This window comes from Jaculus jaculus, chromosome 2, assembly GCF_020740685.1.
Source record: "Jaculus jaculus isolate mJacJac1 chromosome 2, mJacJac1.mat.Y.cur, whole genome shotgun sequence".
NCBI classification, from domain to species: Eukaryota; Metazoa; Chordata; class Mammalia; order Rodentia; family Dipodidae; genus Jaculus; species Jaculus jaculus.
The window spans coordinates 213,563,978-213,577,186 of record NC_059103.1 but is presented as its reverse complement, the minus strand read 5'-3'; the positions used below and the strand labels follow the sequence as shown (position 1 = coordinate 213,577,186).

At 53.8% G+C, this 13,209-nt stretch overlaps 1 protein-coding gene across 3 annotated transcripts; it reads right to left on the bottom strand.

Moving 5' to 3' along the window:
• Window positions 1–392: 392 nt before the first annotated feature.
• Window positions 393–10,265, bottom strand: Dgat1 (diacylglycerol O-acyltransferase 1). Of its 3 annotated transcripts, XM_004656421.2 has the most exons (17): window positions 9,915–10,263; window positions 4,956–5,043; window positions 3,111–3,151; window positions 2,931–3,016; window positions 2,795–2,847; window positions 2,584–2,689; window positions 2,280–2,387; window positions 2,126–2,197; window positions 1,931–2,034; window positions 1,801–1,839; window positions 1,684–1,725; window positions 1,564–1,608; window positions 1,365–1,477; window positions 1,216–1,281; window positions 1,055–1,142; window positions 906–968; window positions 393–792 (listed from the first exon to the last, which is right to left on the bottom strand). In XM_004656421.2, exons 1-17 carry the CDS (start codon window positions 10,118–10,120, stop codon window positions 637–639), a joined length of 1,476 nt encoding a protein of 491 aa, XP_004656478.1. In that variant the 5' UTR covers window positions 10,121–10,263; the 3' UTR covers window positions 393–636. The 3 variants fall into 3 exon arrangements, with proteins under 3 accessions (XP_004656478.1, XP_044999737.1, XP_044999736.1); XM_045143802.1 differs by lacking the exon at window positions 2,280–2,387 and having other exon boundaries at window positions 9,915–10,265; XM_045143801.1 differs by lacking the exons at window positions 3,111–3,151; window positions 4,956–5,043 and having other exon boundaries at window positions 2,931–3,061.
• Between the last annotated feature and the right edge of the window lie 2,944 nt (window positions 10,266–13,209).

Genomic DNA, 13,209 nt, shown 5'->3' with positions numbered 1-13,209 from the left:
GCCACCATAGCAGGCCACTGCTCCTACTGGCTATGGCTCGTTCAGCAGCTGAGCAGCCTCATCCACACTCAACAGGTTACGGAGAGAAGCCCAGCTGAGACTGCTGGCCATACTTCAGTGCCAGAACACTGCAGACACCTAACGGTTTTAGTCTGAGGCCTGGAAAGGGTTGCCTTGAGCTACTTCTAAAGTTTAGTGGGTACCAGGACACCTGTTCTTCTGAAAGCTGAGGAGAGACCCAATGGGACCTAAGTCCCAGCCCCACAGCTTTAGGTAGGAGCCTAGGAATTGGAAGAGTTTTTACCCTTGGAGGAAGCTGACTCCTGCTACCTGTGTGGATATAGGTCATCCCTCCCACAAGTGCCCCAGCCCCAATAGGCTGAGGAAGATGATTATGGATAGCACTTTATTGACACCTTTGGCCCATGGTCAGCACAGACTCCCAGCATTGGCTCCTGCCAGCTAGGCTCTAATGCTACCCCTGAGGAGGAAGGAGCCCCATAGGGGCAAAGAGGCCTCCCAGGACAGGAAGAAAGAGCAGGCAGCCACAAGACCCCTCCAGCACTTTAGGCCCAAGCTAGAGAGGTCTGGCTCTGACCATGGACAATGGAGAAGCAGATAGGCCCTTGGCAACAGTCAGGCCCCAGATGTTGGGGCCTCATAGTTGAGCACGTAGTAGTCATGGACATACATAAGCACAGCTACTGGCTGACCGATGATGAGTGTCACCCATACTGCTGCATTGCCATAGTTCCCCTGGAAGAAGCGGCCTACAATCCAGGCCAGTGGAACCTGGAGATACATGGGGTCAAGGTTAGCTGGCCACAGTGATCACTGGAAATGGAACTTGGCACAGGTTCAGGCTAGGGAAGGCAGGTGGGTGAAGCAGCTTCACAGTATCTCACCTGTGCAATCATAGCTGTGAATGCCCAGAGGCGGAACATCCTCAGGGGTACACTCACCAGGTACTGGGGGGACAGAATAAAGGTCAGTGTTTCAGCTGGTGGCTATGGCCCTGCCCAAAGATGAAGCAGGTTATTCACAAGGCACTGACCTCATGGAAGAAGGCTGAGACCAGGAACACTCCTGTCCTGGCAATCCATCTGTTACTACCCCGTCGCAGCATAGGCTTGTAGAAGTGTCTGCAGAGCAAGGAAGCCATGGCACCAGGCCCTGACACAGAACCAGGTCCACCCCCACGCCCACACCACCTACCGGCTGCACCACTTGTGCACAGGGATGTTCCAGTTCTGCCAGAAGTAGGTGACAGACTCAGAATTCCTTAGAGCCAAAAGACATGGGGTGAATAGAGCACACCATAACCCAAGACCCAGATCCCCATAGTCACCCTCATGGCCACCCACCACCAGTCTCGGTAGAACTCCCGATCTCCAAATTGCATGAGTTCTGCCACAGCATTCAAGCAGGAGTGGAAGAGCCAGTAGAAGAAGATGAGCCAGATCAGGTGGTTGGGGACCTGGGGGGGGGGGGGAGGAGCTCCAGGTTTTCAAATACCCCTACCATAGCTGCAAACTAATTCCACCCTCAACCACTGATACTCACTGCCAGCTTCAGGAGGCGTTCAATGATACGCGAGTAGTCCATATCCTGCAGGGACAGACTACCTTAGCCAGCTGCAGTCTTCCACCCCACCCACCCCTGTCACGGGGATCCTAAGCTTACCTTAAAGGGCTTCATGGAGTTCTGGATGGTAGGGACCATCCACTGTGAAAGAAGGTACTACATCAGCTAACCCCAGCTGGGCTAAGTTCCCACCATCCACTTGCTAACCCCACTTACCTGCTGGATCAGCCCCACCTGAAGCTGGGTGAAGAACAGCTGAGGAAAAGCAAAGAGCAGCCAGCTGAAACCCCAATAGTGCCCCTGCCAACCCTTCCCACAGCAACACCCCACAAGCTTCATACCTTACCATTTCAAGGATCCGCCGTAGCAGAAAGCGTTTTCTGATTCGGGGGGATCGGGGAAAGTTGAGTTCATAACACAAAGTAGGAGCAAAAATGAAGTAGTAAAGATCTGGAAGGGAAGGGGAGGGGCTGGAACCACACGGGCCTAACCCTGTCTTCCAGGTCCTGTCCCTGGAGGCCCTGTCCTCACAGCTCCTTACCACGGTAGGTCAGGTTGTCAGGGTAGCTCACAGTCTGCTGGGCAGCAGCTCCACTGACCTTCCCTGAAGAGGCTGCCAGTAAAGCAGAGGAGACAGTGGGCTATGCTGCCCAAGCCCAGTCCTACAGGCATGTCCCAGCCCTCACAGCCCCTACCAGCCTTCATTTTGACTCTACGCTGGCGGCACCATAGGTTGACATCCCGGTAGGAGAAGAGCTTGAGGAAGAGGATGGAGTACGACAACAGAGCCAGCACGGAGCCCACTGTAGGAGAGGCAGCTCAGCCATGGCCGCCCACACACCATGGAGACCACAAGACAGGTGGGCTCAGCCATGGATGCCCACACACCATGGAGACCACAAGACAGGTGGGCTCAGCCATGGCCACCCACACACCCATCCCACAGACTGGGCCTGGGGTCAGCCCAACATGGCCTGGGCTAGGTGAAATGGGGCACACCTGGAGTGATGGACTTGACCAATAAGGCCACAGCTGCCGGGAAACACAGGATGGTGGCTAAGTTGGCCACATGCAGCAGCAGCCCCACCTGCTCTGTCAGGGCGTCCTGGGAAAGGGGCAGAGCATTCATCCGGGGCCCAAGGCCTAGTAAGGAGAGCTATCTTGAGAAGAACACCACTAACTGGCAGGGAGGGGGTTGGGTACTACTTACCACTGACAGGAGCTTTTCAATTTGGAATGCAGCAACAGCAAAGATGTTGGCCACTAAGGACAGAAACACCATAAGGCAAGTTCAGGCCCTGGTCAGCCTGGTCCCCACTCATGGTCCTTCTCAGAGCCCAGCTCACCAATAACTAGGCATGGAGCAGGCCAGCTGTAAGGGTCCTTCAGGAACAAAGACACCACCTGGATAGGGTCCACCAGGATGCCATACCTGGAGGTGAGGCAATGGGGGGCCTCAGTGGATGACGCCTCAGGCCTATGCAGGTCAGGAAAGGGGCAGGATGGGATCTGGAGAAGGTACTCACTTGATGAGGTTCTCTAAAAATAACCTTGCATTGCTCAGGATCTGCAAGAGGCAGTCAAGAGAATTCAGCCCTGGTCATGCCATCCACCCCACCCAACATCTCAGAGGCCCCTTAGCACCACGGCAGGAACCCTAGGCCAATGCAACAGCTGTGAAGAAGCCCCACAGCCCAGCCCTATTCCACCATCACCAGCAACCAACCCAAAGCCCACATCCACCAGAGAAGCCGCAGCACTGAGTCCCAGGGGACCAGCACCTCGTGGCGGCCCAAGGATGAGGAAAGGAAGCAGCCCAGGGCACTAGCTTTGCAGTACCTAGCTAAGGGGCAAGGGGCTGCAGCAGACTCTGGGAACAAGGGCAGGCAGCTGGAAGGCCCACCAAAGCTGAGAGGGGCAGGAGTGGAAGTGCTCTGCCCCTGGCAACACTCCAAGCTCTAAGAGTTTGACCCCAACATAGACAACTCAGGATTGAGCCTTCATCAAACAGGCTCCAGACTAGCCTGGGGACACCATCCTCATCCATCTCTTAAGCACCACTGTCATCCCAGAAGCCATGCTCCTGATGCCAACCTGGCCAACCACCCAGGGCTCAAGCCCCATTTAATGGAGGTGGTAGGCATTGTTGAAGAGCAACACCAGCAAGGAAACATTGATAGGGTTCCTTGCCTGGTGGTCAGAGGTTTCAAGGAAATGACAAGCTCAGGGACACAGTGGCCACCACCCTACCAGCCTGACACCCAAACATATATGGCCCCATACCATCACCTGGAGCCCAGGATTCACGTCTTCTGGAAGGAGAGGGTAGAAAGGTCAGAGCAGTGAAAAGGTCGTGGCCCAAGGGCCTGGTGGGTTCATGAGGTTTCGAAAGAACAGATAGTACTGTCCAGACTTGCAAAGGGCCTCCCCTGCCCAAAAGCCTCTTTATAGACCAGCCTGGGCCAGAAATGAGACATGTCAGCTACTAGGAGCCAGGCTGACAAAGCCAGCTTCTCATTCTCTTTAGGCCTCATACCCTTCCCCTATGCATGTACACACAAACACACACACACACACATACACACACACACGCACAAATGAGGCATGAGACTTCTCCAGGACAAGGTGCTGAGAGTCTCAGAGACCTCTAAGGACAGCAGAGAGTAGCCCTTTCACATTGGCAGCCAGAAGAACCATGACTAAAGCAGGGGCAGACACTTCTGGGTTAGGGTTGAAGGCCTCAGCTGATACCATTTCTGAGTGTCAAAGGCTAGGCAAAGATAGCCCTTGCCCCTGACACACCCTTCTGGCTACCCCTTTGACCCTTGGACTCCACTGGCCTCTAGGGTGAGGCTGCTGGCACCCCTTACAAAGTGCCCACCAAGCATGCCTTAGACATGGCATATAAGAAGTACCCAAGGCTGAGGGAAGGGGACAGTTGGCTCAGCCAGTGGCTCTGTGCCCATAAAGCCATGTGGCATATGATTCCCCCCCAAGACCTCTCATCCTTGCCAGGAAGGTTTGTGCACACAAGGTGCTCTGCCTCCAAATTCTAGGATACACCCAATGCTCCCTTTTCTTTATCCTCCATTTCACTGCACAACTAGAGGAGCCTGCATCCAAGGCACAGTTTGCAGCCAACAGTCCTCAAGCCCTAGATATACTGCTCAGCCTTCCCACTACACAGTTATTCACAGAACTTCCCTGAGATCCTGCAGACTCCCCATGTACCCTGCAGGGACTACCCCTGCTTCCCCTTCACCGGCCCAGGAATGGCACCCACATGGAGCTGTGACCTTCTCAGGGCAACCTGAAAGGGTCTGCCACATGTGGCTGCAGATGACTTTACTCCCAAACCCCACCCTACTCACCAGCATCACCACACACCAATTGAGGATGCCACGGTAGTTGCTGAAGCCACTGTCTGAGCTGAACAAAGATTCCTGCAGACGATGGCACCTGACAGAGAGGGGACAGGCCCCTGTCTAGTGAGAAGAACCAGCAAGAAAGAGCTGGGCCCGCCACTGGGATGCATTCCTACCCCAACTATCTCTCTTCCCCATTTTTTTTCTTTCGGTGTAGGATCTTACTCTAGCCCAGGCTGACCTGGAATTCACTAGGCTGGCCTCAAACTCACAGCAATCTGCCTCCCAACTGCTGGGATTAAAGGCGTGCACCAACCATACTTGTCTTCTATTCCCCATTTAGACAGGAGCCAGACAAGGCTGCTCCAGTGGCTATGTAGCTCCAATAAGCAAAGCTCTCAGAACACCCAGGGGCCTTTCCCGCAAACAATAAAGAGAGGGCTCCTCACAGGCAGGAGGCCAGGCCTACATGAGGCTTGAGTTCCCCAGAGGCCCTCAACTGTGACCTGGCTCTTGGGCCACACAAAGAATCCAACCCAGGGATCTGTGAACCTATCTACCACCACCACCTAGCACTGCTGGAACAGAGAGATGGGATAGAGTCCATCCAATTCAATCAACCCAGCCCATCACCCATGGACTTGAGGGGTTCCCACCACAGCTTAGAAGAGCCTCTTTGTCACCCAAACCCAGTCCAATTGCTGGCCAAGTACCCAGACTTCATGTACCTTTCTGGGGGCAGTAATTTGACCCTTGTATACTCATGGGAAATTTTGTATTCCTGTCTACACTATATCGGGTGGACGGAAAAAAAAAAAAAAAAAAAAAAAACACTTAGAAGCCAGGTGCCTGCTGGTAGAGAAACCCTAGCAGAAGCTGGCTTTTGTCCATATAAGCTCACACTTAGTGCTGAATTAGGAGGGTTATCAGGCTTGGCACAGTGGCCACTGGGTAAGGCCCAGACTCAGTCCCTGGCAAGAACACAAACAGCCCAGAGCCCTAGTCCCAGGAACCAGTGCCCTGGCCTTACCTTGCCTTCCAACTGTTGTGCCACCAGGAAGCTGCACAGAGAATTGAGCAAGGCCTGTGTTTTGTAAGAGTGACTGGGGCCTCCTCTTCCCTCTCAACATACATATTTTTGCCCTGGGGCATCAAGCAGGAGAATCAGGCCAGGAGGCCTACTGTGGGCACTGTAGCACAGATGACCTCTTGGGACTGGCCTTGCCTCAGTAACTTTGGGCAAGACTGGCTCTAGTTAGGATTGGCAGTCTAACAGCTCTTCCCAGGAGGAGAGAGGCCAAGGAAGCCAAGAAGTACTGTCAACAAGTCCAACCTTTAACCTCTCCCCCCTCACCTCAGACCAATGCCTGCTTGGCACCACATTAGTCCCTAGTAGTTCCTGGCTGGTGGGAGGTTGGTCACACTCCTCTTACATATCAGGCTAAACACCAAGGTGAGGCAGCTCCACTCCAGCCCCAGCCACCCTACTTTCCCAGAGCTAGGCTTCTTTCATAGATTTACACAGCAAGCCCATCATGAGTGATACAGTGAGGCTGTGGTCTCTATCTGAGCTGTTTTCCTCCCTATGTCTGCACCTGCCTTCTCAAGTGATGACAGCCCTTGGTGTACCCTCTCAACTGACTCCACTTACTGTGAGCCCATTCTTCTCAGGAGGCTTGGTGTGGCTGTTCCCAAGAGGCAATATAATGAGACAAGCAGGATGGTGTCTCTTGAGTCTGACTACTAGACCTGGCCTCCTCATGGCCCTCTCCTCCAAGCTGATGCCCACTTGCTTTCAGCATAACTATCCAAAAGCCTCCTGGTCCCAAAGCCTCCTTGTGCCACAACCCAACTACTGTCTTCACATAATCAAGACTATTTCATAAGACTGACCTTTCTCCTTTTTGGCCCACCAAGAAGACTATGCTGCCTTATCTGTAGCTATTTCCAAAATTAAACAGAAGCCAGGCATAGGGGTACATGCTTTTAGTCCCAGCACTGGGGTGGCAGAGGTAGGAGGATCGCCATGAGTTCAAGGGCAGCCTTAGACTACATAGTGAATTCCAGGCCAGCCTGGGCTAGAGTGAAACCCTACCTCAAAATATAAAAACAAAACAAAAAAGAAAGAAAGAGAAGTGAAGGAAAGGAGAAATGGTCTTGCTTTCCAAAACTAACAACAGATAATGTTTTGTTTAGAAGTGAGCGTCTATGTAGCTAGAGATGGCCTTAAACTGTGGGTGCTGCCCTAGCCTTCCAAGTATTAGGATTACAAGCATGTGCCACCACACTTAACTTAGCAAGCATTACCTTAAGAGATTTTCAACTCGGGAAGCAGAGGTAGGAGGATTGTGGTGAGTTCAAGGACAGCCTGAGACTACAAAATGAATTCCAGGTCCACCTGGGCTAGAGTGAGACCCTACCTCAAAAAACAAACACACACACGTACAACACACACACAAAAGCAAAGGGAGAGATTTTTCAGGTCCCTTCTAATGGGTTTCCAAATCCTTCCATGACTGTGCACACCCATGCTTCAGTTCTACATGGGCCTCCCAGGCAGCACTCCCATTACCTTGTCCCCACCCATGTGTTCCCTCCCTCATAGGTCAGTAGTCAGGAAAGAAAGCCCCCATCCACCAAGGCCTGCAAAAGTCCAGGCTTGTCGACATGGTCAGCTGTAAGCAGGCTAGAAAGTAGGCCAGAAATGGACAGCAGGAAAAGTGGGAGCTGGCCAGCCATACTCACAACTGTCTTTGTCACCCTTTCACCTACTAGAGTGCTTTTCCATGTCCTGTGCCTTCTAGCTTGTCTAATACCCACTTCCAGAGGCCAAAAGGACCAAGGCAGCTGCTCCTCCCTCCTACAGTCCCCAGGCTTGCCTAGGTGAACTACAGACAGAAGGAAGAGATAACCTCCCCTTCTGCCTCTCCCTCACATGGACACAGTGAGGCAAGAACACCACACCCGGAGGCTCACCCTCCAAGACCAGGGCCAAACAAAAAGAGGGAGCAGAATGCCAGTTCTCCCAGATGACACTTCCTTGTCATTTCCTCTATGCTATTCTATAGGCCAGGCCCTGGGGTATAAGATGGTGGGGCCAAGCTCTCCAACCTTTCCAGACCCTGCTAGAGAAATACAAAGGACACTCAGGTACAAATACCCTAGGAGAATGCCATCACCAAAAGGTCCTGTCTTGGGTGCCCATGATTGTGGAGTTAAGAAAGGTGAACAGTAAACAGGACAGAAGAGAGCCTCTCCTTCCTGTCTTACAGCCTCAACTTGCCACAGGGCAGAAGAAATGAGCTCACACCCAGAACCTGTCTCACCTGCCTGGCCCAAAGAGAGCAGGAAGTACTGGGGACAGGGGAAGACAGGAACTCAAGGAGTCAAGAAGACAGAAAGGAAGGCTGGGCTTGGCTAAGAGCAGTAATGAGTGGGGGATGGGGTGGCAAGTGAAGAGTAACAATTGGGTGGGCTTATAATCCTACTTAGGAGGGTAGTCAGAACAAGGTGTGGCCATGAGCAAGGAGAATGGAGTCCAACACCCCAAGAAGGGGGCCTCAAGCCTGTGGCATCCCCAGGTTGGAAGGAGACCCACAATGAGATGATCAGTTCCCTCCCCCATCTATGAAGGGCAGCACAACTGGAGTAATGTCTGAGACCAGACCCAGGATAGGAACTCCCCTCACCTCTTCCACTATGCTCACACCAGAGGGCACCAAAAATGCTCAGTGGCTGTCCCTGACCACCCTTGGGTGTAGCTTGGCCCACAGCTGAGATCACTCCCAGGACCCTACACAAAAAGGAACCCATTCCCACTCCCTATGGAGGTCATACTAGCCATGCCCCTGCCTCCAGGAGAGAAGGGCAACAGAGGCTGTCAGCAGAGGGGAACTCTAGGACCCTCAATTCCTTTTCAAGCAGAAAGTTTGTGGCCAACCTCTCTCAACACCAGCCCAGACCTACAGGAAACGAGCACCTCTCTTAGGAAGAGCCAGCCTATGGTGCCTTTATGGCTTCCTTACCTGACCTTTGCCCGCATTGTGCCATGCCTTCTTTACACTGAAGTTATCTTATCTCTCAGGTGAACTGTGAACACCTCAGGGCAGTCAAGCCCCCCACCCACAATGCCCATTGACAAAAGTCTCGATTGTTACTGAGGGCAAGTCTTTACCAGCCACTTGTCCACTTCTACTTGGCCTCTCAGCTTCCCCTAACCCAGAGCTACTAAGAGTCCCAGGATGAATACCAGAAGGGCAGCTTGGGGATGGCCTCAGAGTCAACTTGGGGGAGGCAGACAATGCTGCTGCTCCTTCCCAACCCTTTCAGTTGCAAAGTCCCTCCTGTAGGTATCTATACACCAAACCTCTCCTGTACTAATATCAGGGGATGAAAGTCCCCACACAGGATTCAGCTCTGTCCCTACAGCAGACACCGATTCTGATAACCAAAGCTTCAGGGCATCCTATCGAATGGGATAAATGAGCCTTGCAGCCACTCTCGAGAACGTCCTGCACTTTGCCTGTCCCTGCAAATGCCCATTCCCCTACCCCCGGACATGTCTAAGTTAGCTGGACCCTCTCTCGTAGGCCAGACCTCCTCTGCAAGCCCTCCTTACCAACAGCAAAGCTACCCTCGGAGCTCCGCAAAGGAACCCCTTCATGATAACGCCTGCCCGCCAACCTTCTACCTCTCGGCAGGCAAGAAAGCAGGGCAGCCCAGGGCTCCAAGTCCCCGAGGCCCCTCAGAACGGGCCTCGAGGACTTGCCTCAAAGGAAGAAAGACTGCTCTCCGCCCCCACCAGGTGACCTTGCCAGTTAACTCTTCCCCAAAGCCTCCATGTCTCCGCGGGGCCCAAGGAGTCCCCGGACTCAGCACTAGCCCTCGTGTGGCCACTTCCTTGAGGGCTGGGAGCGTCGCGCACGGGGTCTGAGGTCAGAGGTGAGGGGTCAGGCGCTCCGCTACCTCAGCTCCAAGTGACCGCTGCCCACGTTGGTGTCTCGGTCTTTGTCCGGGGCCGGGGTCGGGGTCGGAGCGTCACCCCCGGCACCCACATCGGGGTGATCCTGAGCCTCCTCTTCCGCCGCCACGGGCCCGCCGCCACCCTGGACGGAGAGCCTCGAGGCGGTCCTCCGACGCCGAGAGCCGCTCGTGCCATTGCGGTCACCCATGGATGGCCTCAGTCTGAGCCTCGTCGCGGCCTAGTCGTGGTCCGCAGGCTCACAGCGCCTGGAGCCCACGGCCCCGCCTCTGGACCCAGAGCAACGGCCGCCACCGCCCCCTGCCGGCCCCCGTAGCGGGAGTCGCGACAGCCCAAATTCCAACGCCCAACGCCAAGCTGACTGGCCCGGCGCGCTCCGGCGAGTCCATTTGTAGTCCGAGGGTCGCTGGGGCGGGGCCTGAGCGACGGCGCGGGGCATCCTGGGAGTTGTGGGCACGCGCCGCTAAGCTCCCTGGGAGTCGCGGGCGCGGCGAGCGGGCGTTTCGCTGCACCGCGGGAGCTGCAATCACAGACCCGCTCGCGTCTCTGCAGAAGCTATCGCAGGTCCTCCCTCGCTCGGAGGAGCAAGCTGGACGGCGGAAGGCTGTGTCAGCGTCCGGCTCCCGGGAGCTGCGCACTTCCTCTGACCTCTCGCCTATCCCTTGTCCCTTTATTTATTTTTTTTTTTTTGAGGTAGGGTCTCACTCTAAGCCAAGCTGACCTGGAATTTACCACGTAGTCTCAGGGTGGCCTCGAACTTTTGGTGATCCTCCTACCTCTGCCTCCCCAGTGCAGGGATTAAAGGCGTTTGCCACCATGCCCAGCTGCCTAGTCCCGTATCTGTAAGCAACGGGTTTCTTCCCTCTGCTCCGCAGCGGTTTGGGATCATTTATGAAACTCAGCAGTTTGGGGGTATGGGTCATTCTGCTGCCGTCGAGTGGACCAGGTTGTGTGCACCCAGCGGGCGTCAGCTAACGCCCTCTGGCGCCGTCGTACTCTAAAAGTCTCCTATTGCCAGGCGTGGTAACTTACGCCTTTAATTCGAGCCACTCTGAAACTACATAGTGAATTCCAGGCCAGCCTTGGCTAGAATGAGACCCTACCTCGGGAAAAAAAAAAAAAAAGAAAGAAAATCTGTGTTAGGCAGATAGCTTTAAGGGGATTTAGGAGGACTTAACCACCCAGTCAAAGGATCAAGCTGTAGAAATGTCCAGGCCCATATTACAGCGTGTGTGTGTGTGCAATCGCTGGTCTAACTATGAAGCAATTCAGCAACCTCAAGTCTCTTGACCTGAGATGCGCCTTGCCAGGTCAAAGCGCACAGTTCACTAATCCTGGACCTCAGAAAGTGCCTGATTCTAACCCCCCATACACACACACACACACACACACACACACACACAAATACTTCGAGGATCAGAATGTACAACCTTTTCATAGTATGGGCTAATACGCCCACAAAGCACCTCTGAAGAGGAAGCAGAAGCTCATCCTGGGCATGGTGGCCTCTGGGTACCATAGCCTTTTTGCTCTGATCATGGGCTCTATTAGCTCCACTGACTCCCTACTCTCCTATGATGCTTTCTGCCATAGTCCATGGTGAGCAGGCTGAGGCTATTTTGCAGGTGTCTATGTTGGTGCCTATAGAGAAGGGCAGCCCTGGGCATGGTGAATCCGTCATGTGGATCAGGAATCAACCAGGCTGGTATTCTACCTAGTCTCCCAGAACAATCCTCTGGTTATAATTAGTGACCCAGCACACACCTTACAATTGCACTCACAACAGTACCCTGGGGCTATGGGCAGGCCAAGGAGGCCCAGTAGGGAATCCAAAGCAGTCACGTTCAGCCTGCGCCACTCATTCTCAGGGATAGAAAATTATATCCACGCATAGCTGGGAGGAATGGGGGGTTGGCTCATCTCAGCCCTCCTGGAGGTTGCTTCCATCCTTCTGGCCTATCATCTTCAGAATCCTAGAGAAACAGAAACAACCAATCAAGACTCTCTTTAGGAAGGAGGGAGCAGTGAGGAGACTTCCTCCATGGCCTTTGCCACCTTCCAACGTGTAGATCCCAATATTGGAGTGGGTGGAGTACTGGGTGAAGGCTATGTCAAAGGCAGCTCTGTGCCCATCCTTCCACGAAGCATTCATCTCCTCCCTGAGTCTCATTTTCCTCTTTTAGAAATGGGAAATAATGTCTACCAAGCTAGGCACAGCAACAGCACGGGATCCTTTGCAGGGGCCCCTGACCACCTACCTCTCACACAGCCAGATGTGCCTTCACTCCTGCTGCTGTAAGTGCTGTTAGGCCTCCTCAGAAGGGTGCCCCCGAGCCATCCCCAAGCAGCTGGCACAGGCCATGACCTACTGGAGACATAGTTCCCCTGCTGTCCAGTGGATGGTCTGGTCCCTGCTTATGTATACAGGTCATGGCCTCATATGTACAAGAACTTTGGGCCATTCAACTCATACATGCCTACTTGCTTGCCAGATGCCATTGCTTGGCCCTATTACCCTGTTGCTCTTCCTACCTAGCACAGAGCCCTGCCCCTGTTTCTTCAACTCTCTTCACCCTGGGTTGCTGAGGAAGTGACCCTGCTCCTGAGCATCTTCTTGTAACTGGCCCAGCCCAGATGTCCAGCAGTGCAGGAACCCCCCCCCACACACACACACACAGCTTGGGGGTCAGGCTGAGAGCAGATGACCTCCAAAGGAAGTTAATCCTAAACCAAGTGTGGTTGCGCACACCTTTAATCCCAGCACCCAGGAGGCAAAGGTAGGATGACCTTGAGTTCAAGGCTACTCTGAGACTACATAGTGAATTCCAGGTCAGCCTTAGCTAGAGTGAGACCCCCACACACCTCGAAAAATCAAATGAGAGAGAGGAGCTAAACCTTCAAACCTCTGCTGTCCCATTTCTTCCAACAGCCATCTAATAATGAGGACTCTATGGTTGATGCAGCTGCAGAAGCCTTTATAAGGAGAGTAGGAGAAAATAGAGGCATCCTGCCTAGGCAAGGAGACCACAGACTCCGTTATAAGCCTAGCCCTGTTCTGGCCATTTTAGGTTAGGTTTGTGCTCCAGAACCCATGAGTGTCCTCAATACCTGCCACAGGAGAATTACCTAATGGCTTTGCCTTCAGACAGGTACTCCTCAGGCCCAGCCCGGTCAACTGAGCCTTTCCAGCCGGAGAAAAGCCAGAGCCAGGGTAGGAGACTCCCAGGGCTGACCTGGGCTTGCATGACCCGGAAGATATCCCCAGGCACCCTCAGATAC